Source organism: Nelusetta ayraudi, unplaced genomic scaffold, assembly GCF_046127955.1.
Source record: "Nelusetta ayraudi isolate G7.1 ecotype Tasmania unplaced genomic scaffold, CSIRO-AGI_Nayr_v1 ptg000135l, whole genome shotgun sequence".
In the NCBI taxonomy this organism is placed as follows: Eukaryota; Metazoa; Chordata; class Actinopteri; order Tetraodontiformes; family Monacanthidae; genus Nelusetta; species Nelusetta ayraudi.
In genome coordinates, this window is record NW_027466185.1 from 20542675 (window position 1) to 20569653 (window position 26979).

General features: G+C 44.7%; 1 protein-coding gene across 3 annotated transcripts in view; it reads right to left on the reverse strand.

Annotated features, from left to right (window-relative positions):
- Positions 1 to 996: 996 nt before the first annotated feature.
- khdrbs3 (KH domain containing, RNA binding, signal transduction associated 3) overlaps positions 997 to 26979 on the reverse strand; it is a 101160-nt gene continuing 75177 nt past the window's right edge. Inside the window, exons 7-12 of one of the 3 annotated variants that reach the window (XR_012923823.1) lie at positions 22056 to 22138; positions 9005 to 9057; positions 6360 to 6502; positions 4117 to 4175; positions 2010 to 2509; positions 997 to 1978 (exon numbers count right to left, since the gene is read on the reverse strand). Coding sequence is in view for 1 of the 3 variants with exons in the window: in XM_076011860.1 (XP_075867975.1) it covers positions 6411 to 6502; positions 9005 to 9057; positions 22056 to 22138 (228 nt within the window). In the remaining 2 variants the exon portion in view is untranslated. Of the gene's footprint in view, positions 2510 to 4116; positions 4176 to 5684; positions 6503 to 9004; positions 9058 to 22055; positions 22139 to 26979 lie in introns of those variants that run through there. The other 2 variants (XR_012923822.1, XM_076011860.1) reach the window with 2 other exon arrangements.

Here is a 26979-nt window from a genome sequence, read left to right on the forward strand (position 1 = left end):
GGGCAGCAATTTATCATCTAAAATAGACTCAAGTCTTGTTTGTTACCATCTTGCAAGGTAGGCAGTTGTGTTCCAAATCGCATACTTCTTCACTAAAAAAGTGTGCTGAACTGCAGTGTACCATTTGCGCACTAAAAATCAACCTAAATTTTTATTGTGGAATGATGGACACGTTTGGTTTGATCCAGTGTGTTTACTAGCTGTTTGCCATTTGGCTTTCTAAAAAAGAAAGAAAAAGGAATAGTATATTTATATTTAAGTTTTTTTTAAATTTATATAAGTATACATTTGACATTTTTGAGGGGGGTTGATCAACCACTAACTTTACGCCACTGAAATATGCTAATGCAGGCTTATGTTTTGGAACACAGCCTCAGTTTTGAATGATTTTCTTTTCCTTCTACGCCAAGCACACTGGCTGCTAAAATTTACATATTGTCACACACAGAGATAAGAATAGTGTCAATATTTCACTGCGCACCTCCGGCTCCACACTCAGCTCGCCTGCTCTTTCGTGACTATGTGGTGGGTGGCGCGCTCTGATTGTAACGATGGCTGCTCGCAGCTCCAGCAAACAGCCTCTTAATTGTCATCAGACCGAGTTTTGAATGTCTGTTCTGTTTTTCCACCTACTTTTTTTTCTCTCTTTTAAAAAAGAAAAAAAAAAAGTTGGACTAGCGTGAAGACATCAGGCTCGGCATCTGTTCTCTCTGCTCTCGAAAACATTTTGAAGAAAAGGGGAAGAAAAGAAAGCAGAAACATTGTGAGAAAAAAAAAAAGAAGATAACACTGAAAGAAAGCACTGTTCAGAATTTGGCAGAACACTGGTTTATTTGGGAGGTATTCTTGTAATTATTTTTTCTCAATGAGAGGATAATTGAAATGAAAATCTCTTTGTGCCGTTTAATCGTTTTTTGATTTTTATTTTATTTTTTTTTGATTTTCTTTCCCCCAGATTCTCAGAAACGCTCCAAGGTGCGCTGCCGTCGCATTCTTGTGTCGCGACGGACCCCGCCGACACGCCGCTGGCTGCCCTGTGCTTTGTATGCATTCTTAATTGAATAAGCCGCGTTAACTTTATTAACTGGGACAAGCTTCACTCCAGATAAGCCTTGTCGTTCCCGGTCACCTCACAGGTCTCAAATCAGCTCCCCCGGTGATGAGAGTTGACTCGCCCGCTCCAGGTCGTCGTGTTATTGTGCGGGGGGTCTGGCCCGGGGGGTGTGTGTGTGTGTATTGGGGGGAGGGGAGAGTCTGGGGGAGAATCGCTTCCTCTAATGGAAAACCATTGTACACCAGAGAGAGGACAAACACAGCCGGGGCGGAATACGGATCAGCCCCCGCGCGGATTTATGCACTAGACGGAATGAAGCCCCTCCCGTCAGAAAAAGAAAGCCATTTCGGAATTGTAATATCTACTCGAGTCGATTCCGATTAGGCGCTACACGTGGACCCAGCCGCGCTCAGGTGCGGTCGGGGTGGCGTTCTTCGGCCTTGTGGCGAAAGAAGATGAATGATTAAAAAGAAAAATAACGGCGCCAGCGCGGTATCTCGACCTCAATGAGAGACTTGCACGTAAGGCGAGGATAAGGCACTTGGTATATGTTTCCGGAGAGGGTCCGACAAATGCAGATTCTTTTGTTCAATAGGACCTATTATTTTCAATGAATTTAGGCCTTTTGTCCGCAGGAAAATGGCCGTTTGGTCAATGCAAATTACATTTCCTTTTGAGATGCCTTCCCCCTCTTCGATCTCCTCAAAGACACGACCAACAGAAGGTTGGAGTGGCTCGGATTGCGGATGCGCGGTTCTTTCACTTACTCATCAGAAACTGACGTTCGTTCGCCCATACTTGGGAAGTCAGCAGCCAGAGCTGGTTTTTGGACGACTCTTTCTGATTTTCTGATCAGACTGGTAACCACTAGCCACTGGCAAAAGACAAACCAAGACATTCCGCATACCCAAAAACACCCTTTTTCTGGAGCGGTATGTCATTATTTGCAACTTACATACATAGAATCTTATGTGACTTAAAACAAACAGTCATTCAGTTGGTATTTCTTCAGAAAAGTATCTGTATATATTTTGACGTGAACGTAGAATGCGAACAATGGAACAGGATGCCGCTTCCTACCAATACTGCATTATTCATTTAAACCACTTCCTCTCGGTGCCACAGGACAGTAGCCGTCTGATGTAAGTGGTCGATTCGGGACCTGAATCGGGGGCGGGCAGGTCGCTGTCAGTTCAGTGCACCGTGTGTTCGCCGGGTTGGCTCTGGGAGAGAGAGAGCGAGAGAGAGAGAGAGAGAGTGGGAGGCACCTCGGATCCTCCTCGGTGATGCCTCAGTCCGTCCATCCGAAATTCTGGCATTGTTCACACCAGTCCAGACTGCAAAAATCAGGCGAAGCTCTAAGGCTCCCGGCGAGAGCGGAGTGGCAGTTTCTTGTTTTGAGAAACACATGCATTCTTTGGTGTCCGGAGGGAACTGTGTTTGTAGACTTTGTGTCTGAAAGGAGAACCGACAAAGCAATTAGATTTTCCAAAAAGACGACACAAGGCCGCCGGCATTTATTAACATTGTCCCTTTTTCTCACATTGTCCCGTTCTCTCTCGAAGGTCCTGTTCCCCAACGCCCCCTTGGTTGAGATGACACGTCCCATTTATCTACTGAACTGTATTCATACACTGAGGGACCTCCTTATTAGGTATACCCTGCTAGTACAGGTCACCTAATAAAGTGGACCCCAGGGGGTGGTATGGCCTCCAACCAGTCTGCCCATTCTGACCCCCGACATCAACTAAGCTTTTTGGGACCATTCTCTGTGAACCCTCGAGTTCATCCGAGAGTGGTTGTGATGTCCCCATGTTCAAAGTCACTCGAATCCCCATTCTGATGCTGCCGTTGGACTTCAGGAAGCCGCCTCCACCACGTCTACGTGATTGGCTGATTGGCTACCCTGTGTTAACGAGCAATTGGACATTGCAGCTAATGATGCGCGGTTTGTGGCAGAGTGTCCGGCACGATAGGAATACCAGGGGTGTAACAGCAGATGTGAGGGTCAAGCCTCCAAATCGAGGTTCTCTGACAGATTTGACAGAAGCCCGGGGGGGGGGGAGGGGATATTTGCAACACTCCAACATTCCCCTAGAGAACATTAAGGTGCCTCAGAGTCATGTTAATATTTGATATGTCATAAGTGTACCCTCGGTAGACAATTTCATTTTGGACTTCCCGAGGGGATTTTAAATTGAAACACCACAGTGTGAGATATCCGGTGATGGTTAGACCCTCATCTGGGCAGAGTTCAGCCCCTTATATTACTGCTATTATTGGAAAATGATGAATTCATATCATTGACTTGAAGCTTGTTTTTTTCGGGTGAGGGGTGGGTCCACTGAATCTTTTCCATTTTTACTGTCCATACGAGACGTTCAGGATTAAATATTGTTTTTACACCCTAAACATTATCATGTTTATGTGCATAAAACAATCATTGTTGGACTGTATTATTGCCTAATATATGAAATAAAATACCTTTATTTTCTAGGAAAAACTGCCTTATAAACCTGTAGGCACATTGACACTGGTTGGCATTGCCATTCAATGATTTACATTCTTAACCTCCAGGTTAGATAGGTTAGGTTTTTTTCTTCTTTTTTTTAACCGATAACACTTGTATTTACATTTAGAGTGCGTCCACTCAGTTCACATATGTAAAGTAGCCCAGAATGTGGATCTACTCAGGGGTTGTGTGATTTCTGCGTTATGGTCTTTACAAATCAACTTGCATAAATTGTCTTAAAACCCAATTTGTTGAATATCCTAATTTCCTCACTTTTAACAGTTCTTGGGAAAACAAAAAAACAAGTTCTTTTTTTATTTATTATTTTTTTTAAAGGCTTTTAGCTCTCTTCAGGGTCTTTCAATTTGCAGCAAATCTGCGAAACGGAGCCACTAGCCAACTCCCTGCGGACGCATTGAGAGGTATTCGTCGGGCCTGACCTCAAAGCTTTCAGGGATTTATGACCCCCATTTGAACCCATCACTCACTTTGCTCACATGCGAACACCATAACAAGCATTCGGTGTTTACCACGGCAGTTAAATACCTACGTTTAGCCTCGCTGGAAGAGAGGCAGGCGGCGGGCAACTGACGAAGCCAGGACACGGACCTGGAGAAAGAAATAAAATTGACTTTAGACATCAACAGCATCAACGTACTGTACATGCACATGTCATTTTGTGCAAACAAATGCCAGGACACAACATTTTACGACCGAATTATAAATACAGAGGATATATTTTAGATTACGTCTTAGAATAAAGTTATTTCACTACACACTTTATGCTATTTATAATACTTTTTTTAAACAGTGTTTTTTTTTTTTTTTTTTCCCGTTACAGACATCTAGTTATTCCCAGCTTCGTGGCAAAACGATGGACTTCACAGAGACAGGAAAACATATTACATTTAGGTTTAGAGAGTTTTTTTTCTTCCTTTCTTTTAAATTACGATCACGCTACATTAGGGGAGAGATTAAACTGGGTTAGGTTGTTTACCTTGTGGGTTGGTGGTCTTTTTAAACAGCTACTGCCATCCTCTCTCTGCGGAGGGTCAGCTGGGGGGTCATTTAGAGTCTCTTTAATGGACGCGGCAAAGGCAGGCTCTTTAAAAACGACTGGGAGAGGGTCACATGACCGGAGGAGAACAGGAAGGGGGGTGGGGGGGGAGGGGGAGGGGGGGAGAAAAACAAGAAGAGAGAGCAATCCCGCCCACCCCCCGCCCTGGCCGTCGCGCCGAGCGGAACTCGGCTTAGAGGTCGAGGAGGCTTTCACCGCGGGGGCCGCCGCTCTCCGGGTAAACACTCGGAGAGTTAATGCGTGTTTACTGATGATGCTTGGCGCGATCGGCGATGGCTTCACATCGAATTATACGAACAAACAGCGCGGATGTTGGTATTGTTAAACTCCACCCCCACCCCCCGCCAACCCCAAATCTCGTTCGGGGGAGATTTCCGACAAAATGCATCACGCGGCAGTGAAAAACCAAATTGGAGAGCATTCCTCCTATCAGATTCCCGAGGTCACGGTCAAGGTGTCTGTACTGTATTTGGAGTATTTTTTTTATTTTTTTTTAAAAGCATCCAGACTGTCATCACTTTGGATTAAATGAAGGCAAAGGGGTTTTCTTTTTCTTTTTTAATTAACAGTTTTTTTTCTCTACTTGTTTGCATTATAGATAATCTTAAAATCTCTTTTTGTGTCATATTGCTTCATTAGTTTAAATTAGAATACCGTTTTATGGGTAATTATTCTCTCCGACAAGATTATTTTCATTTTTCTCAAAATGTTTATTCAGCATCAACAAAGAAGAAAATATTAAAGGGCTTACATAAGCTCAAAATTAGCACAGCTAAAACAAATCTCGTGATTAGACCGATTCAACCCACGGGCGACTCAGTAGCCTTTCAAAATTGATTAACACGGCCACAAAGTACTTTGCATTGAAATCAAAAGACTCACATCAAAATTGCAAAAAAAAAAAAAAAAAAATGAATCCCCCAATGGAAAATAAAATAAAGCTTCAGAATTGTGTGGGGTTTTTTTTGTGCATATGAAAGTACGAGTGGCCAATTTACACATATAATGAAGTGGATGTTTTTTGGGGGGAAGCGGGAGGGGGGGTGGGGGGGGGGCCCAAATCCTCAACACAAGTACACCTTTGACAACACCCACCGTAATACACACACCATGCTTTTATAAGCCCTTTAACACTAACTATTATTAATTTACAAAAAGGAGAAAACAGCAAAAAAAACAATGTGTGTACAGAAGAACCATTGTCAGTTTTGTAAAGGCTTCATGTACAAGGGACACACTTCCACTCGTTACCCCTCAGAAAAAAGATATCTACAAGTACTGCACTTTTCCTACAACTAAGCTACTACACTTCTTTTGTTTAAGTGGTCGGCCGCGCAGCTCGAGGTTTTAGAGAGCAGAGGGCGACAAATCGAGCCGGGCGGCGGATCATCGCCGAGTGAAACAGCTTGACACGATGTCATTCGTCACCATCATATAGCTGAGGGAGAAACTTAACGTACTATGGGGAGTCTTGCTCCATCTAAACGTCCGCTCAATTTGTCCGGGATGGGAAGGGCACATTGCTTTTACACACTGGACCCGGCGGGAGTACATTTGTATAATTAGGGAAATGCCATTCTCAACTCTTCCGGGATCTTGCTTATATACCAGTCTTGCATTTGTGTTGTTTTTTTTTTTTTTTTGTAGGTTTTTTTTTTTGTTTTGCGCTTTTGAAATTCTACAAAGGTGGGAGCGTCCATAAAAAAATCCATTACTTGGGTTGAAACAGCCATGAAGGAACTCGGACGTGGGGTCGTATAAACAGTTCAATATCTGGAGTAGGGCTGATCTCTGTACACCGCCTTGGTCGTCCGTGCCGCGGGAGCCTTGCCGTGGCTGCTGGCCCACTCCTCCACGCCTGCAAGGGAAAAAATGAAACAAGACAGGAGGGTGAATGCAGAAGCGGCGCAATGCTCATTAGTCATTACTCGACACGACAAAGCAAGAAAAGCGTCCCCGTAATATCCAGCCCCCTAGTGTCCAGTATGAGGTTGTTCACCTAGCGCATATGCCAAAACAGTCCACCGTTTTGAAGTGGCTTCGGGAGCCACTTCCACATCATGCAGGCCAAAGAGCCAAGCAGTAGTGTCACTTCCCAGCATGCCTCTGGAATTCGAGTAATGAGTTTTCGGCCAATCAGAACGAGCCAAGGCGCAGCAGCATGTATGGGATTTTCTGGCCTTTGTACATTTTTTTTTTAAGAAAGATTGAAAGTCCATAATTTAAAAAGATATATATATATCTACAATAGAAAGATTAATTATGAACCGCATTTCAATTCAATGTTTATTTTTGTATTGCAGTCTATGGGAAAATGCTTTTTGGGTTGCATGGGTTTTTTTTGTGGCTGCAGTACCCTTGAAAAAAAAAAAAAATCATAGTTGTTTTTATAATATATCTATGGTGAGATACCAACCCCCCCGCCACCCCCCCCCCAATCCCCCCCCCCCCCCCGGTCACCCCTGAGAGGCGATGTTAGTCTTGCACACAGGCGGCGTGTCACCCCGAGACGCTCGGCTTTTCACTCGGGAGGACGCATCTCAGATAATTGAACGGGAGGATCAAATAGCGACTTGAAAAGGACCCGTTTAGTGGCTCCCGGCGAAAAAGGTCACAATTACCATTAGCCCGAGTCAGGCCGCTGCTCAAACCCCCCGCCAACCTAACTCCCCCAACCCCGCCCCCACCCCGGCACTGTCAGTGTGAAAGTGCCAGTATCGATGGCACCCTTTGTCTGATCTCCAGCCAGCGTTGTGACTTCCCTGGAGCTGCGCCTCACAAAGGGTGGCTTTTTTTTTTTGTTTGTTTATTTATTTATTTACAGCGCCAGCCGACCCCCTCCTCCTGCTGCACAGCCTCCGCGTTTGGCAGCGCGCAGCCAATATCCTTTAATTAAACCTGTCACCCTCTCGCTGACAGTCACTTTGAAGACACACACCAAGGTAACCTTGTGTTTCGAGAGCAAAGAGGCACATCAGCGCTGTTTATCCGTTTTTCCTTTGAACTGTCGCCCCCTTTTTCTATGACCAAAACCTCCTGTGTCTGCCTGTGAGTGCGCGCACGTGTGTTTGCGTGTGTGTGTGTGTGTGTGTGTGTGAGTATTTGTGTGAGTACGTTCCAAGCACAGGCACACTGCACTCTCACGAGTTTTTCTACTTTGGTTTTCCAGAGAGTTCTAGGGGTTTCTGTGCATTTCCGCCTTCTGTCAATGACTCCAAGTGAGTGTTGCTCAGCTGACAGAAAAATAATATCTATTATTTTATTATTATATTATAGTATAGACCCTGTTACATGGCCTACAGTGTTGGATCATTGGACTGGCTGGGTTTAAAACTGATAAACACTGATGGGCATTTTGTCATGTATTGTTAGTTATTAATTAAATACTTATAATTAAGAATAGAGTATACTTTTTTTTCTTTATCTCGCAAGAAAGCTGTTTCCTTAGACGTAGTTTTTTGCTGTACGGTAAAGTCAACATGTAAATCTGCTCTTAATATCAACATTAAAGTCTCACGCTTTATTCTAAAATTCCTTCGACAGAGGATGGTAGAAGGCAGCTATTGATGTAAACGTGTTCTTATTCGTTTGAGTAAAAATAGATAATGTGGCAAGTTGGAATGGAATGCAAAGAGCCAACCCTTCGTTCTCAATGACCTGTTGCCATCTCGCTAGCTGTTCAGTGATTTATTTAAGCGCTGGCTGTGTTTGATATTGGATTCAGGCAATCTCACAGTGGTAAACTGAAAACAAATTAGGTTTCAAAGATGGAGAATACATTTCTGCAGTTATTCAGTGAGGTCAAGAAATCAATGATGCTTTGGGGTAGATTTATATTTTTACCATTTCGAGTCAGAGGGCAAGTTGGTAAAAGCCAAGACATTCAACTCGTGAAATGAAAAAAAAAAAAAAAAGTATACTAAAATAGATGATGTGCCAAGTGTTAAATATTAAATTTGCTGCTCTTGTTTTTAGGCCAGATTGCATTATTAAAAATCTTATGTAGACTTTTGGAAAAACTTATTTTAAGACACAGAACTAGGGTTGTCAGGAAATATGGAAAGAAAGTCCAAGTATACCCTAGTTTACCCTTGTTTTCTATGTTCAGCGCTACATTAGGAGCAACATTCCTGCGGCAGTTTGTTTTGGTGTACAGGTTTCCGACATCTGCAGATAGCTTCGTTAACTAAGCCTCAAACACAGCGGTTATATACCTTCTGAAAAGTGTCTGTTTTTGAGGCACTTAGAGAAAAGAAACCAAGATATTTTTAAATACAGCTACGTGAATGTGTATTTGCATTACAGTTATAACAGAGACAGCAAGTGAAGAATGGATATCCCGACAGCAGCAAAAACTCACCATATGAATCATACGATTCCCCGCTGTGTCCGTATTCGTAGTAGTCATCCGAGCTGTAAAGACACAGAGCAGCAGGGTAACCGTCAGACTGGTTGCAGGGCATAACTGACTCATTTGCAGAACACTGGCACGTCATCGGCTGTATCGGAAATGCATTTGCACAGGTTGCAATGGGGCAAAGGTGTGTGAAGAAAAGAAAAAAAAACAAAAAAACCCAAGGGGCTTCAATCACTTAAAAGTTAAACCATGTTTGTGTTCATCCAGCCTCATTCCTGCTGACCCCCCACCTCACCCACCCCAAACTCAACCCTCACCCCACCCGTAACCGCGCTTATACAAGTGCCAAATGAAGGCCAATGCAAGCTGGCAGCTTTAATGAAAAATAACAAAACAAGACGGCAAGGGCAGGTTTCATTTCACTTCCTCATTTGCAAGTGGAGGGGGAGCGAGAGACGCCGACGGAACAATCCCGCCGCTGGTATCACTGGGTAACGGCGCTATCATCCGGGAGAGGCAATTCATCATAAGGCTGCCACTGAGCCGACACCGGCCGTCACAGCTGGGTCCTCGCCGCCTGCCTGTCACTCAGCCTGTCACCTTTCTCTGCTCCCCGGATTAGAGGGCTGTAGGCACCACCAACCCCCCCCCAACCCCATACCCCCAACCGCACCCCCACCCTCACGCCGCCAAGAGACCGCTGAGGGCGAGTAGGGGACGGCTGGCGACGACGCACCACGGAGGAAGCGGTCACTTTGTCGTATTTCACCCCGGTTTTAGCTTCGTTCCGACTGCACCATCAGTCTTTGCGGAATTGGTGCTGAGAAGCAACGTAATTGGGAATCTATGCTTTCCCGTATGTTCCTTTCCAATGAATTGTGTCAGTGGACTCCTCAAATTGCTTTTCACTTTTCAGTGGTAATACCAGATAACACCGATTTCCATTGCGATCCAATACCAAAGGGAACCAAAGGTGGCAGTACCAATGCCGATACTTTTTTTTGTGTTTTTCTTTAATGAAATCTTAATGGGTCGATTGAAGGGAATTAAAAAAAAAAAAAAAAAAAAAGATTTTTCTATAGAACTACAGTTACAGACTCAATTCACACATTCTAAATGGAATCAAACACTACACAAAATAAAAAAAAATAAATAAAAAAATCAAGCCCAGCTATGAAAAAATGCAGTCTTGCACTTCCAGCATAGGAAATAAAAAGTGACAACACGTCCTCTAGAAGGCACTGTATGCCTTGCTAGCTCACTGAAAGATTGTTCAACAACAAATTCTGAATTTGTGCAATTCTTATTTTGCTCTGTGCGACACATAAATACAACATGACAAGTTCAAGGAGTCACAAGGTAACAAGGGTTCGTACGCACACAAAGAAATAAATCCCATTAACAATGTTTGCGTCAACGCTGTCTTGTCAATGTCACTGTATTGTCCTATTTCACAATGAAAAAAAAAATGTGGAAACAGTGTTTTGTGGGTTTTGGGGTATACTCTACTTGTTTCTGTTGCCATGTAGTGCTAAAAACACTGAATGGAAACACATTGCTTCAAATATTTTTTTTTTTAAAAGCCAATTTTCAAAAATGAGGTTCAAAAAATACTTGAATTCTGCTTGGGTCCGCCTTTACGGATTCACTCTGGGCACTGCTCAGCTGCCTTAAAGTTGGCTTAGCGTTAATATTTACGCCCCCTTATAATTCAAACAGAGACTGGTGGGCTAACAGGGGCAAAGCCAGGATTTCACCCCCCCCGCCCACCCTCTGCAAACACCACCATCCCAGGCAGAAGCGCGGCCAGCTGCTGTCAGTCGGCCCTGGCGGCAGAGGTGCCGCCGTGCATCCGCCGCAGATGTCGAGTCACGGCAGCATCGCTCGGCTGGCTGACAGACACCCTGGGAGGAGGAGGAGGAGGAGGAGGAGAAAGAGGAGAGGGAGGAGGAGGTGGAGATGGAGGACAAGACGCCGAGCAGGTGAGCGCTTGTTTTCTTTTTTGGCCCGTCAACGTCGCCCGCTCTGGGAACGGAGCAGACAAGTTGCTGAAATAATTAGATCCGCTTTAAAAAAAAAATGAAGGGGAGAGGGGGGGGCAGTCATTTCTATTAATGCTGCAGTCATTTAATGTCGGGGTGATGATGCGAGCAGGACAATTCTTTCTTTCTTTCTTTTTTTTTTTACACCAGCTCCCAGCTCTCCTCTTTCACCAGAGGCCTCTCTGTCTGTCACCAGAACTGTCGTGAAAGCTGCTCCCGCCGCCGAGAGGGCGAGCGCTGCAGCCCGAGCTGTTAGCGGCCTCTAATTTCTGAAGTGACATTTCGTCAATATCGCAACACAGCGTCTCGCTGTAGTTACTTTCTCCTCTCAATTACAGGGGGCAGCTGCTCTTGAAACGCTTCCCGAAGGTTGGGCATTCCGCTCATGGATCCAGCGAAGTCTGGGGAAAGGTGCACAAGTTCAATGGAGATGCATGCCCCGGCAAATATAGCGAGTCGGTGGCTGGCAGTGGGCGGGGCAAGTTGTATGGAAGCTATTCAGATTTTAGGGAAAACACTCTCACTGAAGTTATTTTCTTTTTCTTTTGCTGTTTTCAGAAAGTCAGTTATATTTAAATGCTTGAACTATATTTAAATATATGTTAAAAAAAAAAACATGTATAACATACATGTAGTCCCTCAACTCACTGGCCAACGATACAAATGACCAAATGCATTCAAAACGACGTCTTTCAAAACAGCTTTTACCTGATCAAGGTCTCAGATGGAGACCTTGGAACACGGTGCAACTTAATTTTGTGTGGAGTGTGGAGTTTTGTTTTCCTCCAAAGTGGGTTTCAAATCATTCAGTCAAAAGGTTTACTTGGGAAAAACAAATGTAAGAAAATAAATAAACACAAACCTGTAGTTATATCGTTCTAGTTAGTCTAGAGTCAGCCAAAAATAACACATTAGGAAAAGAAAACCTTGCATTAATATATCATTTGTATAAGTACTACTATATACATAGACACCTCTTTTGAAGTTTGATCAAATTACGATAACACTGCTTATTGTTTTACAAAGCTTTCCCAACAGATGCTGTTATGAATGTAGCATCAACGAGTGTTGAGGTAACGTAACGTAAACGTTACCCAAGCAGCAGTTGGCCGTACACACACTGTTTCACTTGAATTAAAAATTGTGATGTCTGAATACATTTGGTATTGCAATGTTTACGTAAGTTTTTTTTTTTTTTTTTTTTTTCCCTGATGTGCGCATACATCATTTCGGCTGACTGTGAAGAAAATTCAACCGATAAACAAAAGATTCAATGTTTTAGATCCGGCTTGCGAAAGATCTCCGCCAGACACACGTTGATGACTCGCCCACTGGTTTGCTGTTTCGAGTCTGACGCTCAACAACCTGCTGCTTTGTTTCCTCTCCACCTTTCGCCGATCACGGGGAAAAAATAAATAAATAAATAAATGAATAAAAACATCCCGGGCAACAGTGTTGTCACGCGGAACCCGAGTGGCCCGGAACACGTCTTGGGTAAATGGGCCTCTTTCATCAGACGTCTGATTCTCCCGCCCGCTCCTCCGCAGGTAAAAGACCCCGCCGCTCCCGAGCATCTGTCACCGCCGTTGAAAGACGGCGCTCGCGTCATAAGCGCCGCCGCAGCCGTTCGCCGGGGCCAAAAAAACAGATGGCGGCGTTAAAACCTGAATGATGCGGTACACGTCCCTCTGGCAGTCTCCGTCCCCCCCCCCCTCCCTCCCTCCCTCAGGCGTCGCCATTACTCCTCCGCATCCGTCGTGATGAATCTGAAGAAATCGAGGACGTAACGAGGGTCTGGCGAGGTAACGACATGACGCCTTGGCTTTTTCTCTAGAGTCGCTTCCCCCCCCTACCCCCCTCGGGAGGAACGAGAGCAAGCGCCGCTTGTTGCGATTATTTTCGCTCATGCGTGGAAAAAGGCGCGAGAAGGTACAGCGAACAGCGAGGAGAGGGGAACAAAAAAGAGAAAGAAAGAAAAAGAAAAAGAGAAGCTGGCCACCGCCGAAGTCGCTGATTACGAAAGTGAGGCGATGATTTTTACCGTCATACAATGAGAAATGATGAGAGAAGCGAGAAAGAGTCGTTCGGCCCGAAATGAAGCTTTTGCCATTTCAAACGATGGTGATTGTTCAGCGTGGAGGCTGATTGCGACGTTATCTCCGATGTGGGCGTCCCCTGCTGAAGAGCCACAAAGAGGAGCGTGATGGCCCACGGAGAAGATTTGGCAACGCTAATGAGTCCTCCTTTTCGCCGTTCGACGGGCCGTTAGTGCTCCTCAATTTTTGGGGGGGGCGGTTTTTCGCGACGATCCCTCTCCCTCACTCTTCAGCCCATCGCTTGACTCCATTACGCTCTTTGTTGTGAGATGCGGAAACGGGTGTAAATCTGAGCTCTACTACTCTACGAACAGAGCGGGGGAAATTTGTCCCCACCTGGCAACCGTCATCTTGACAAGCTGTGTGTGCTTTGAAAGCAACTTCAGTGCTGCCGTGAATCCTCAGAAGGATTTCTTTCTTTTTTTTTTTTTTTTTTAGATTAGAAGGTCACTTCACATCTGCTGCATTTGACTTGCTTTTCGATACTTCCCGGGTAAAGCTAAGCCAGTGTTAGCATTTTTTTTTTTTTCCCCCGTGCAGGGTTATCCAGGCGGCGATTCTGATGCTCCAGAACTGATGAACTGAAGGTGTCAATCAAAGGATCGATATGGGAGAAAATACGATCGAGTCGGCGTAAACGCAACGCAACACTCAAATCCCCCCAATCATGACCACTGCACACCTTACCGTCTATAACACCGTAAAAACTACAAACTACCCATCCTGTTGTCTCCTTTTACAGGCTGCTGCTCCGCCAGAGGGGCCCAATAACTCACTGCTCTGTCGTTTCGCGGTAATAAAGCCTGGATGCCCCAGTGCCGACGTGGAAGCGCGGGGGCTGTGAAGCCCTCGGAAGCTGCCGGTGCAAATCCTCAACGCGTGTCTGTATATATCGAGTGTCCCTGCAGGAGGACTCTGCATCGACAAAAGTGTCAAGGAGGTTGCCCCAGTTTTTGATAGCTTGCATTTCGGCATCTGATACAGAGCTAGCGTTCCAATGAAATATTCATACATCACCCCCCCCCCCCCCCACCTATACCGCCACTGCCCTTTGCGGAGTCGCAACCCCTTATTTTGCACGAGACAGCAGCAGTGGAGAAAGAGATCCCAAAGCCGTGTGGCGTTCAGGGGTTCCCGGTCGGCGTTCTTCGCAGCTCTCTTCCTTTTTTTTTTTTTTAGCGAATCGATTTCAACCGAGAAAACATCACAGTGGCGGCAAAGATTCTCCACCGCGCGCGCCAAGATTTACAGTTGCCCCCTCGGGGACCCGCAGCGTCTGCCCTTTTAAAACGCTGTCACACAGCCGTCCTCCCCGGGCCCTGCCGCCGCGGCGAGATGTGAGAGGAAGGTGCGAGGCATCGGGAGGCCCGGGTGCCTTCTGAGGTGTCAAGTATGAAATAATGCTTTGATCACAGCCGAGCAGCGGGAGACGACCTCGCCGTGACCTCCCCCCTCCCCCTTTACCGAGTGTCCAAGCAGCAGCTGTCATCCCCTCTCATTTCCCTACAGAGGCGTCGCCGCTGCTACCGCTTCTGATGACATTAAAGACTCTCTCTCACTCAACGCAAGTATACCCACTAGGCCATAAGGTGAGCCAAGTGAAAGTGGCGAGAAAATGATTTTCGTTCCCATGTCTTGGCACTACTTTTTAAATGCACTTTTGTTTAGACTATACCCTTATGGACTTTGGGTTAAAAGTTCTCCATTTGTAATCCTGCCGTTTTTACAAAATCAGTGTTTAAAGTCGGTACTATTTTTCTTTACCCGCGTAATGATATTGTTGTCATGCGTGCCGCGGTTAGAGTCACGTGTAACCTGTTGCGCCAATAAGAGAGCGCAAAAACATCCATCCGCTATGCGGCCTTCCAGCAGTTCAGAGGGGGAAATATCAGAGAAAACTTGTAAAAAGAGAGAGAAAAGGTGCTGTATGCACATTAAATCTGTAAAGAAAGAACAGACGTGGAACGATGGCGTGGTTTCTGTGGTGAGAGCACGACCATAAGCTGAAACTTACAAACATTGTGTCACTATTACACCACCCTGCCCCCTCCTACACCCCTCCCCCGCGTTCAGCCACCTTGACCCCAAGCACTAGTTTGGCCCCCCCAACAGCCACGGCAGCCTCAGGTATCTCTCCCGAGATGAGGCCCTTCGCCTCCCCTCTCTGAGGCACCGACGCAAGTCGTGCCAACTCAGGAAGTGAAAGCCGGGCTCACAGCCCCAGACTGCTGCCGTGGCTGTCACGCTGAAGCGGAGCTTCAGAAGGTTTCTCTCTGACTTTTTTTTTTTTCCTCAGAGACGTGTAAGTCTATCAGAAAGTCTTTGGGGCTTCTGAAAAAAAAAAAAAAAAGAAAGAGAAAGAAGCCGGAGTGAAAGTCCAGCGTCTTTGGCTTGCTGGGTTCCATTGTGCCTTTCAAATCTGATTTGTGTTGTAGAGTTTCTTAGTTGGGCGCAGTTTGACAGAATGTGTACGGAGGATTTACGCAGGTTGTCTTGTCTCATTTGGGGGAGGCAGTTTAGACCAGCCCCTGGTGCTGCTCTTTCAGCAGAGCAGAACCTTAAAGTTTTATAGTCTCCGGCGGCATTCACCATAAAAGCATGCTTATTTGATGTATTTTATCTTCAGTATCTTCAGTATCCATACTGATGACGCTAAAATACTGTGTTTAAGGCAAGTGTTTGTTTCATGTTTCATATTTTCTCGTCGACGAGCCACCAACACCAACAAGGTCACAAGGGAGACAGAGCGTTTAGATCAAAAAGAAAGTCGATCTGTTGATCTTTATCAACATTTTTGATAAACTTTTTATTCTATTGGATACATTTGAACAAGACTCGAGCGCTTCCTTAAAAACACACTGTTCTCATGAAATTGCATTTAACGTTAATACATCTTAGCAAAATCAGAAACTAGTTTGAGGCAGCTTTGACAGTTTTGAATGGAACCTATCTGGAAGCACTACATGTTGAATGGACAGCTCAGAAATCTGTGATTTTCATATTGTTTAAAATTTGACTCCTCGATTAAAAGGGCGCGCCGCAAAATGTGAACGCAAGGACGGAAATGCGGAATAAACTGACCGATACTCTGATTTGAAATGCAGCGGTTCATGAGGCTGCTTTGACTCTACACGATAGCGCTTTTCTGCTCAAAAACAAGATGCTCTTCTATTGATGGTTTATCAAATTAAAGATAGTACACATTATCATTGCGTTTCACCACCCCTAAGTTACGGTCACGATTTTAAATCGGAAGGTAACAAACACACAACCACTACGCGACAATAAACGTTTTTAAAATGTGTCACTCGATGGTACTCGGAGGTAATTAGCTCTTATGAACGCTGCACATCGTAAAATTTAATAGTTGGCGGTAATTGCCGCTGATTTAAAAACAATTTTGGTGCAGGTGCCGTGTGACAACGAGGGCTGCTTTACTTTATCAAGGTCGCTCCTGGTGACGGAGAGGCAAAGGCACCACTGAAGCACTTGTGCTTATGCTATTTATTGAATTAACTGTTCTTATCATTGCAGCAACTTCCTTCCTAAGCAGATAAAAACCATTGCATCATTGTCTGTTTACGTCTTAGTGCACACGACTTCTGGCCGACAGATGATATTATTCCACTAAATATTGACTTAGTGGCAGTTCTAATAGCCCAACAAGAATAAGTCAAGGAGGAAAGACTGAAAACAGACCACTTTAAAGGGTTTAAATCGCTGCTCGAACAATCATTTTGACATGCAATGTGTTTTGACTGGCCAATTCTTGCTTTAACTCCAGAGGTCGGGCAGTGGTAAATACACAACTGAGAAGTTCACTGGTTTTATAAGCAGCCCGAGTCGTTGGTGTGTCAAAGTGTCCTCTGGCTCATTGTGCTTGTGATGAACAGGCGGCACTTTGTGTCACGCATTGAAAAAGTTCAGCTTGGAATGTATTCAACTCTTCTCGCGGGCCTGATTAATGCTCATGTCACTCACACAACATTAGCAACGGCAGGAGTGAACAAACTGAATGACTACAGACTTTTTAACCTTGTGAACATCCAAAAGTTTATTGGAATTAGGAGGACAAGTCTTCAGATCTCATCGAGATAGCTGGCTGGTCTGTGAAACTGACTTACTAACATTTGGATCACATTCAAAAAGTGAACCGAATTAAAGCTAGAGGTGAGAACTAGCTGTCTAGCTATCGATGTAGCTAGCTAGATAGGTAGACAGACAAATATACTTCTTTGATCAATCTGTTAAAATTTGAGGACAACCTCATCTTATTTCACTCCCAAGCTAAATAAATAAGGGACTTTAAATTAGCCACTTAGCTTTAACACTATTTGTTAAAAGCAGGACGACTAAAAAACCCACGCATTTTCTCTCTCTCCCTTAACAAAAACCTAATTGTTTGACTGCTTCTTGTCCCTCCTAGCTCAGCGAAAACCCATTTCCTGTTTTTATGTTCCTTTTAATGCATTTTTATATTAAAGGTCATTTGAGCGAATGTGCGGGTTCAGCAGTACATTCGCTGCGGCGCAGGGGCCTGTGGAAAAAACGTTACGCATCTCCTCCTCCTCCTCCTCCTCCTCCCTCTGTGCTCGCAAGCGGCAGGCCGGTTTCCCCGGTGTGATGCCGTTGGCCAGAACGCCGTGACAGGGAGACTGTAAATTGTTGAGCTTGTTATCCTCTGGCAACTGAAATCCTGCCACGCAGTCAGAGCTCAGATTGGTAACTGGGAGCTCCCTAGGCTTCAGAAACATTGTTAGCAGACCTCTTGTCCCACATGCTCGCCACACACACACACATCCATGTTTCCCGAAGGCCTTGCTGCAGCTGCGACCCGCTATGGCTTTCCTCAGGCTCAGGGAGCGAAAATAAGGCACCTTTGTCCATCACAAAGCTAAATAGGATTGGCACCGCCAGGAGGAGGGAGCTATGTAAAGAGGAGAAAATGATGCCGCTGCCAACGAAATGCAATATTTCACGACAATAAATGGATCAGTGCTAGCCTGTAATGCTATATGCACAGACCCGTCGATTTATAATTGCATTACTGTGTCTATACCAATTATCATGGTCACAATATCCAGTCCTGGGTACCTTGTGCTGCCCTCAGGAGCCAAAACATAAAATAAAATAAAAATGAAAATGACGTCAAAAAGAAACATTTTTTACAGTGTATCTTAAACGAATGGGCAAATAGTTCAAATTTAATCGAGTCAGCGACAAACATTTCAAAACAAGTCGTTTTATAAGCGCATGCCGCATACATGTTCAGTGTCAGCCTGGATTAGCGGCCCCGTCTGAGGACACAGGATGCACAAATAAGAGAAGAAGTAAGTGAATCAGTCGTCTCTGGAGGCCCAGGACTCGATGTCTGTGCCCTATTAGTTGCGTTGCCTCCCGCAAGACAGAAGACATGAAAATCTCTGAGTCAACTCAGCCTGCAGCCTTGACATGATGGACTTTTTTTTTTTTTTTTTGTCTTCCCCTTGCCACTGCTTCTACCTTTGCTGAGGAAAAAGAAAACAAACAAACACACAAAAAAAACCCTCAGAAACCTGACCATTATTCACAGGGGCAGCTTTTTGTGTGTGTGTGTATATATATATATATATATATATATATATATATATATATATATATATATATATATATATATATATATATATATATATATACACACACATATATATACATGTATATATATGACACAAGAGATGGATAAAGTCTGGGTGGCACATATCCTGACACCTGCACAAAGGCAAAACATCGGCCGCCGTGCTCACAAAAAGCCAAAAGGACCGAGGAATGTTTTCATTCCCATTCTCACTTTTTTCCCCCGCTGCGGTCCGACGCGATCCGAATCTTGACACAATAATGCGGCAGCGATCATTATTTTGCGGACTGGGTGCGCATTGCAGTGCTGATAAATGCGAGGGGACGCCTACGAGCTGCTACGAGCACCTTTGACCTCGCGCAGTGAGGGCAGCCAGATGGATACCTGGGTATACAAAAAGAAAAATCAAAAAGAATCGATATCTAGCGGCTGGCTGGGCAGGTCCCCGGCTAGAACGGTCTGACCTGCCCTCACAGCTGTTTCTTTGGCATTAAAATGGGAAACTCCTTTGCTAAATGCTCTGGTATTGGAAGGGGCGATTATAGCCTTGTTCGCACGTAATGCGGGTGTGTCTTTCCAAAAGTAGCTTCTTCAATGCAGTTCAACCTTCCACCCACACAGAAAATAAATGTTTTGGTTGCACGAACCAGAGCAATTATGGACCTATTAATTATAGAACTATTGATTCTGACACAAATACCGATACCAATACTGATATGTTTTATGTCAGAAAGACGTATAAAAAAATAAAAAAAAACCCTGTTTGCTGAAACGGGATGAAGTATCGACCCCACCCTTCTTTTATCGATCTGATACCAATGCCAACGTTGGGGCGAGTATTATTGAAACCTGAATCAACCCGACCAACGCCAATTTTAGCGCAATCGATCGGCATTTAGTCCCTTCTCCACGGAACAAACCCAGCGGGGTGCCCACCCCCGCCGGCAAGCTGCACCCCCTCCGCTTTCACCGCCGCGTGTCTGCTGATGTCATCGCGCTGAGATCGCGTGGATGAAGTGCGACAGAATTCAGGAGTCTGGTGGCGGCCAGTGTTCTTAGTCGTTGGCCACTTTCGGCTGTAGAATCGTTCTGCGCACCTCCGCGGCCGCTTCCCGCCGTGCAGCAATCCTTTCGGCGTCTGGTCCATTTTGTGCGCGAGCGAAACAGCCAGAGGACAATGAACAATTATCGAGCGCTGACGGAACGTGATCGAATACTTTTGCATCAGTGCTTGATATACGCCGCGACTGGCGCGATATTATGACTTAGCGCAAGTAACGCTCAATGTCACCCCGTGCGGCAGGTAAAAAAAGGTGGTGATGTCCCGGGTGTCCCGATTCCATCGCAAGCCGATCGGTGCGGAGCCGATCGGAGCCGATAATTACCCGGGTCGCTTGCCGTGGTTGTTTGACCCGTTATGTCGCGCTACAGCGCGGCCCGGTGAGCCTGCTCCACTGCCACCAAATGCCGATTAGTAGCGGGACTTCACGACGTTTTGTGGCCGGTGGAGCAGGGGCTTATGACCGCTTAAAATGTAGTACATTTTACATATATTTTACATTTTACATAACAGCAGGTGTCGTTCATTTTATTATAAACAAGTGCATATTATTTCAATTTGCACGCCTTAATAATCCTGCTGCTTGAAACCAGGAGTGTAAAATCTGACATTGTTGCCGTCTCCCAAACGCTTATTGGCCTCACACTCTGTACAGGCACGGAGAGGCAAAAAAAATACAACTTATCACGTCATTCCACTGCTCTTTGATTCCGAGCGTTCTCTCAAGCTGCTTGGAGACGTCTCACCGATAAGAACTGTCCGGGCGCCCATAATGCCATGAGCACCTTTCACGGTCTATGTCCCGGGTTTGTTTTATTCAGTTCTGTTCGAGTGGAATGAACTGATGTGGAGCTAAAACGCTCGAAATCAACGACAAGCCAAGTGGCTTTCACCTCCTTCATCATCCTATATTCAGGCGTGGAGGGTTACAACGAGTTCTGGCGAAAACACACATTTTCAATTCAGTTATTTTTCTCAGTTGTCTCCGGCTGGATTCAAAATCGGTCTCAATTTGTGGCCGACGTCCCTGTTTGCTTACATAGACTTTTCAAAGCGACCAGGTACCTGACACCGACACCTGCGAAAACTGAGACACGATTTTGATGCAAATCTGGGGAACGCAACAAAAACAAAAAAAGTGGTGATAAATGTAGATGGGAACGAAAAAGACTTTGAGGTACAGCCTTTCCAAAGCATTTGTCAGGGTTCTAACATGGGATATTATTCACGCTGCAAGGCAGAGGAGACAGAAATTATTCCATGAAGTCATTAGCACCGCGGGGACATTGATTAGCACATATAATAACAGTCATTAAGATGCGTCATCGTTCCATTTTCCATGACATACGACTCTCAACGCCAGGGAAGATCCCATCTGTCTTCTTACACGACTGATGCACTCGCAAATGTCCAACTGGTGTCCGATTTATTTCCACGTTTGAAGGAGGCCTTGAAAGGTTAGGGTTAGGGTTGTGGGTTGGGTTTAGGCCAGAATCCAATCTGTCAATATCCAATTTTTTGTGCTTTTCCCTTTTTTTTTTTTTTACCCTCGTATGACAGAACTACTCTTTGCCATGCCTGATTTATGTATACTAAGTTACTTAATTGAAACAAAGTAACTGAATTATTGCTTTTCTTTTATAAGATCATTTGAAAAGCTGCTGGTTTAGCCTTTTTGGCGCCTCTTAATTCATAGCAAAAGGGGTTAATCTAAGTTAAATACTTTCTCAGGAGGTTCGTAGTCACCTTTTAAAGTATGTTAAATAAAACCAACATAACTTGACTTAAAAGTAAAGTTCCCCCAAAAAAGTGTCCGAGTGTCTCTCTCACCAACTGCGAAAAAGTGTGAGTAGCACAGTTTGGAGAACAAAAGCACCCATGGCGCTGAACAAGTGTGTGGAGCTAGAATCAAACCTTTAACATCAATGTCTCAGGCCTGTGTCTGGAACTGATGACCAAGTTCCACAACTTTATGATATTCCACAGACTTTGCAACCGGTTTCACTCAAATATTTCTCAATTTAATAAGGGCAGCTTCCTATCCGAGCACGCCACACTGGGATTAGAGTGAACATCTCCTGGGGGTTAACTAAAATTAGGACATGCTCCGAAATTTGAGCAGTTATATGTCAGACATGTCGTGACGAATGCTTTAAATCATATGTTGCAATGCTATGAAGATGACTAAGTTAAAACATTGTTGTTGAAACCACGATTAAAACAAAAATACAGCAGAACTTACTTCTGTCCTTGGTTATTGTAGTTGTTGTCATATGACTCATATCCCTGGTCATCATACGCTGCCCCGTAGCCGTCGTCGTATTCCTGAAACAAAAGTAAAACCACTCTGATGACATTCTTTTTTTCATTTTTTTTTTTAAAAATTGAAAATTATGCACTGTAAGAATGACATCCTCCGCAACAGCAAGAACCAGTTAAAAGACAATATTCTGAATCGTGATGGCTGAACGTGGGATTGTCTGGGATAGATTCCGCCCCGCTTGCAAAAAGCAGTTTGCAAAAAATAAAAGTCACAGCGTCGTCGGCGTAGCAAAACTTTCTGACGGGAAAAGCTGCCCGTGTCATTTGTCCAATGCGTTTTGGGGAGGTGGATCGTGCAACCTTCGAATCTGCTTCACAAAAATGACAAAAATTAGGTCAGTTTACTCGGGTCCTCCTGGATGCAAAGCAGCCCCGTGCACCCCTCGCCTCCGTGCCTACCGACTGGGTCTGACAGCGGGATGCGGTGGGGACCCTCGCCGCGCCTGGCGTTTCATCACCACCTCAAAGGGCGAGCCTCGAACATCTGTTTGTGCTGCAGCCCACCGTCCCCATCCTCCAGCCTCCCCCAACCCCGGCTGCAACCCCACCCAGGCCTCCGCCAAGACGAACATCAAAGACAGCCAGTGCCGCGCCCGTCCTAATTTGGGATAAATGGGACTTATGTTCCACAAAAGGCGCTTGACGCCTCGCGACGCCTCACTCATCACCCACCGCTGCCGCCGCCGCCATGCGCGTGTCTCGGGCTAATTCCATCTGCCCCCGATTTTGCACGCTCGAAATGAACGTCTAAGATTTAGCGGTGGAGGAAAAACGCTTGTCACGTTGTTATAAAAGGGCCAGAATCCTGATTAGAAATACGGACTGGTCAAACGACAGCGTTTGGTTTGATATATATATATGTACTTTTTAAAGCTAATCGCTCCAGAAGTTAAGTCCATGTGCATACGACTCTCAAAAGTAATGCTCCTCGTTTCAGGGCAAAAGAAATTCCTGACAAATGCATTTTCAGTCATTTTCTTTCTTCGTTTTTTTATTTTTTTTATTTTTGCTGCTCAGACCCTCACTTGGATGTCCCAAAGGGTGACTTTCATGTCTTGTTTGTGATTTCTTTATTGTTTCAGTGTGAGTAGGCGGTGTATTGGTTCCCTTTAGGTTCTCCGTGTTTAGAAGTAACATAAAGAGACCGAAAGTCCCTCCTGGTAACTGAAATTTTGCAGATCTGCAGTACTTGCAGAGTCAACTATTCCGAGTGTTTATAATGCAACAGGTAGGTTTGTTTAACGGCGGTACTTCCGGACTTCTGTAGCACCAAAAAAAAAGTATTTGAAAAAACCAAGAAATACAACATCACAAACAAGGCAGAGCTACTGAAAGCAGTTTAAAACAGGCTGATCAAACAGGACTCGCGGAGTCACAATTTTCACTGGTATTACCTTCGCATGTCAATTGTGACACAAAATAGAGCATAATTACTGTTGGCAGTTCCAAATTGTTTCTTTCAAAATGACATGAAAATGGACTGACAAAGAATTCATACCAAAAAAAAAATCTCTTCTAGGAGGTCCAGACGGAGCATGTTTGCAGGATCAAAAGGATATAAAAAACTCAGTATTTATATCAGTGAACAGCAGCTCAGATTTCAACTCTGAACTCTGAAGCCGTCTTGTCAACTTCCAACTGAAAGCGTTTTCAGTGTTTATTTCCCATCAAGTCCACAATCAAGCATCTTTCTCATCTCAGGAGGCATTGAGACGGGTTAGGTTGTGTCGAAAGTATGAAAGTGACGGATCCATGCAGGTGGGTGGGCTATTCACCTTAAATAATACTATTAAACAACAGAACTAAAGGGCTTTGCTTGGTGGAGAACACGTTGGCTGTAGCGAGAGTCACGTTGAATAACATTTTAGCAAAAGCACCTACTTTGCTGTGGAGCACTAAAAACCTGTTTGGTTATTTTTGACTCGTGGTGTGTCTATGACTTCACACAGACATAAGTTGGTGAAAAAACACAAGCGAGGGGAAAACGAACATTTTGCACGTGTACACGCGTGTTTACACCACGCAAATTTGCATTAACCATCGGTTGCCTTTGAATGATAGTTAATAATATATCATTACATCTCGCTGAGTAAAAAGAACGACAAAAAACTACGAAGCGCGCACTCGTCGCTCAAAGCTGCAACTCAACAGCCCCTGTGAATGTGGAGCAGTTTCAGGCGAGTGATACTTTTTGAAGTAATTGCTACTGTCGTCCCATTTGAAGCGGAGATAATGTCTGTTCTTGTCACAAACACGGCTGGTTCTGTCAGGGAAAAAAAGAAAAAAAACAACACAAAAAACTAAAAAAAAAAAAAAAAACCAACCAGCCCGGTTCAGTACATCGAAAGCTGTCTCTGTAGCCGGTGCAGGCTGGAATAAACAAGTGCGGTTATAAATATTGAATGATGGGAGTCTGGGAAGGAGATTGAAAAGTAAAATCATGCAGCTGTGATTTCGAGGCAGCCAAGAAAACACTTTATTTGAAAAGAGAAAAAAAGATACTGGGTCAACTGACTTAGTTGATAACTTTGATTAAAGACACCCCCACCCCAATAATATATGAAATACATTTTGCTTTTAGCGCACATAATAATGGAGAACAGCTACAGAAAAGCACTATTCTCGTAGAGCTTTGTCAGGAAACAGGCTTGATCTTTACTTGATGACGCACCGTACACGCAGATCGCAGAGGTTCAAATGTCAACTATCACCTACTGTCAGCAAAGGTGAACAATATTTAATATGACGCATCATCCATTGCACACAATTTGAAGATAGGCAACAACGTGTTTGCATGAGACCCTTTAAAAATAAAGAGCTCTGCACACATGCCAGCCCTTTTGCCATGAGCTTTAATCACACTCTCATTCAGGCCGGCCCACATGAATTTCATTTCCAACCCCATATGAAACAGCAATTACATACAACTGCGCATAATGACTTGTGTCAGAGCGGGAGGTATTTTCGTACTGCCGCTTATCAATTTCTGCATCGAGTTGAAGGAAACAAGTCGATGATGATACATGACGAAGATTGACAATCAGAGCGCCGCAAGTCACTCTGTTTTATCTTTAGTCTGTCAACTTTGCATTCCAAGTTAGTGCATATGGCTTTACTAGATATGAACTACTTACTTATATATAATGATGGAACAAAGGTTATTAGACATCCTACAGGGTTTGTGATGTGTTGCACTAAAATGGTTAGATGCATTTTCTTTGGGTCCAGTCACCCACAACCTTCATCTTCTCAATTGCACGTGCACTGTTCTATCCAGCTTCTTTTTTTTGGTATTCCTGTTGACCATAAATTCTTGAATAATAATAATAGTAATATTTGTTAAGTCTCTCAGTTAGAGCGGCTCTCTGAATGCTCACCAGCAAGATGCTACAAGAAAGATTCTTCCTCATGAAAACAATTTAAATGGCAATTACAGTAATCAATCGGAACATTTTATGAAAGAACAAACAAACAAACATTCATTAACATTTAAGCTGTGCTATCTGAGTTGCTTTTATTTCTTTTTAAGTGTGTCCCCGCGTCTGTTTTCCTTGTGAGAGCAATCTGATTGACTTATTTTGTGCTTAAAAACATGCGACGTGGTAACTGGACCGTCCTCCTGAGAATTTGGACGGATGTATCAGTGGGCGGTCAGCAGCGGACCTTCACTGCCAATCTAGTTGATCAAGACTGCAGCCAAAACAGTGCGCTGTTATGGACTCCTTTTAGTCCTTGGGACTAATGTGCTTTTAATTTGATGATAATTTGATTTAGCAACGAAGGGATGAAAGGGACGTTTGTGCGTCTGGTGGAGGTAAAAAGCAGAACATTACACTTGTATCATGGCTGTATTTATTTACCTCATTTAGCTCTAACAATGGGTGAGCAAAGTGTGATGATGTTGAAAGAGAGACTGCAGACCAGCTATTTGATAAAAGTAATTCATCGATCCCGACAAAAGTAGTGGACGCCACACACACACATTCATTCTTGACCTGCAGTTCAGACATATTATAACATACAGAGAGACATTGTTTCTGTGTTGATAGGGGAGGCAGCTCGATAGGTTCCGCTCATATAATAAAATAATGGACCTTTACTATTGACATTTTCTGCACGAGGAAAGAAGTCATTAAATCTGCGATTTCTTTATCTGCAGTTTGCCGGAGCTCGCGATAATTCAGCGTGGCGGCGAAACATGCTCGGTTTACAAATACCGTCGGCCGCCTCGCAAAGCCTTCGCAAAGTCCGCCGTCGACAAAAGCGAGGCCGCGCGCCCGCTCGCCGATGACTGAAGCCATTATCACGCCAACCCTGACGCGTCTGCGTCAGTTCGCCGTTTGCTCGGACGCGTCCCGGGGAGCACAATACGGCCGCGGCGGCGCCGACTTCCCAAGACTAAACAGGATTAGCGTGACAGCGAGACGTTGGCGAAAGGAGAGCGGATAGACAGGGGAAGGGGAGGGGTGCGAGCAGAGAGCAGCTCCCTAAGTGAGTCTTTCATTTGTATGCCAGTGAATAGCTGAGAGGCGTGTTGTTCAGAGATAAGGGCTGGCCTCTGAGGCCGGCGAAGACTAACAGAGGGCCTGGCACCGCGTGTTACAACAGCGGTATCACAGCCGCTCCACCATGCTCGACAACGCCGCTGGAACAGATAGGACGCCACTGACACCCGAAGCTGGCCTTTTTTTTCCTCAGACGCCGGATTTTGCCGCGCGCAAGTTGCGACATGACTTTTTCCGCCGAAGGAACCTTTCGTCGGGAACGGAGAAAATGCAAGAAAATGAAGGGAATTCGAGAGGAGGCGGGCCTCCTTCTCTTCCCGGACGGACGACTTTATCACA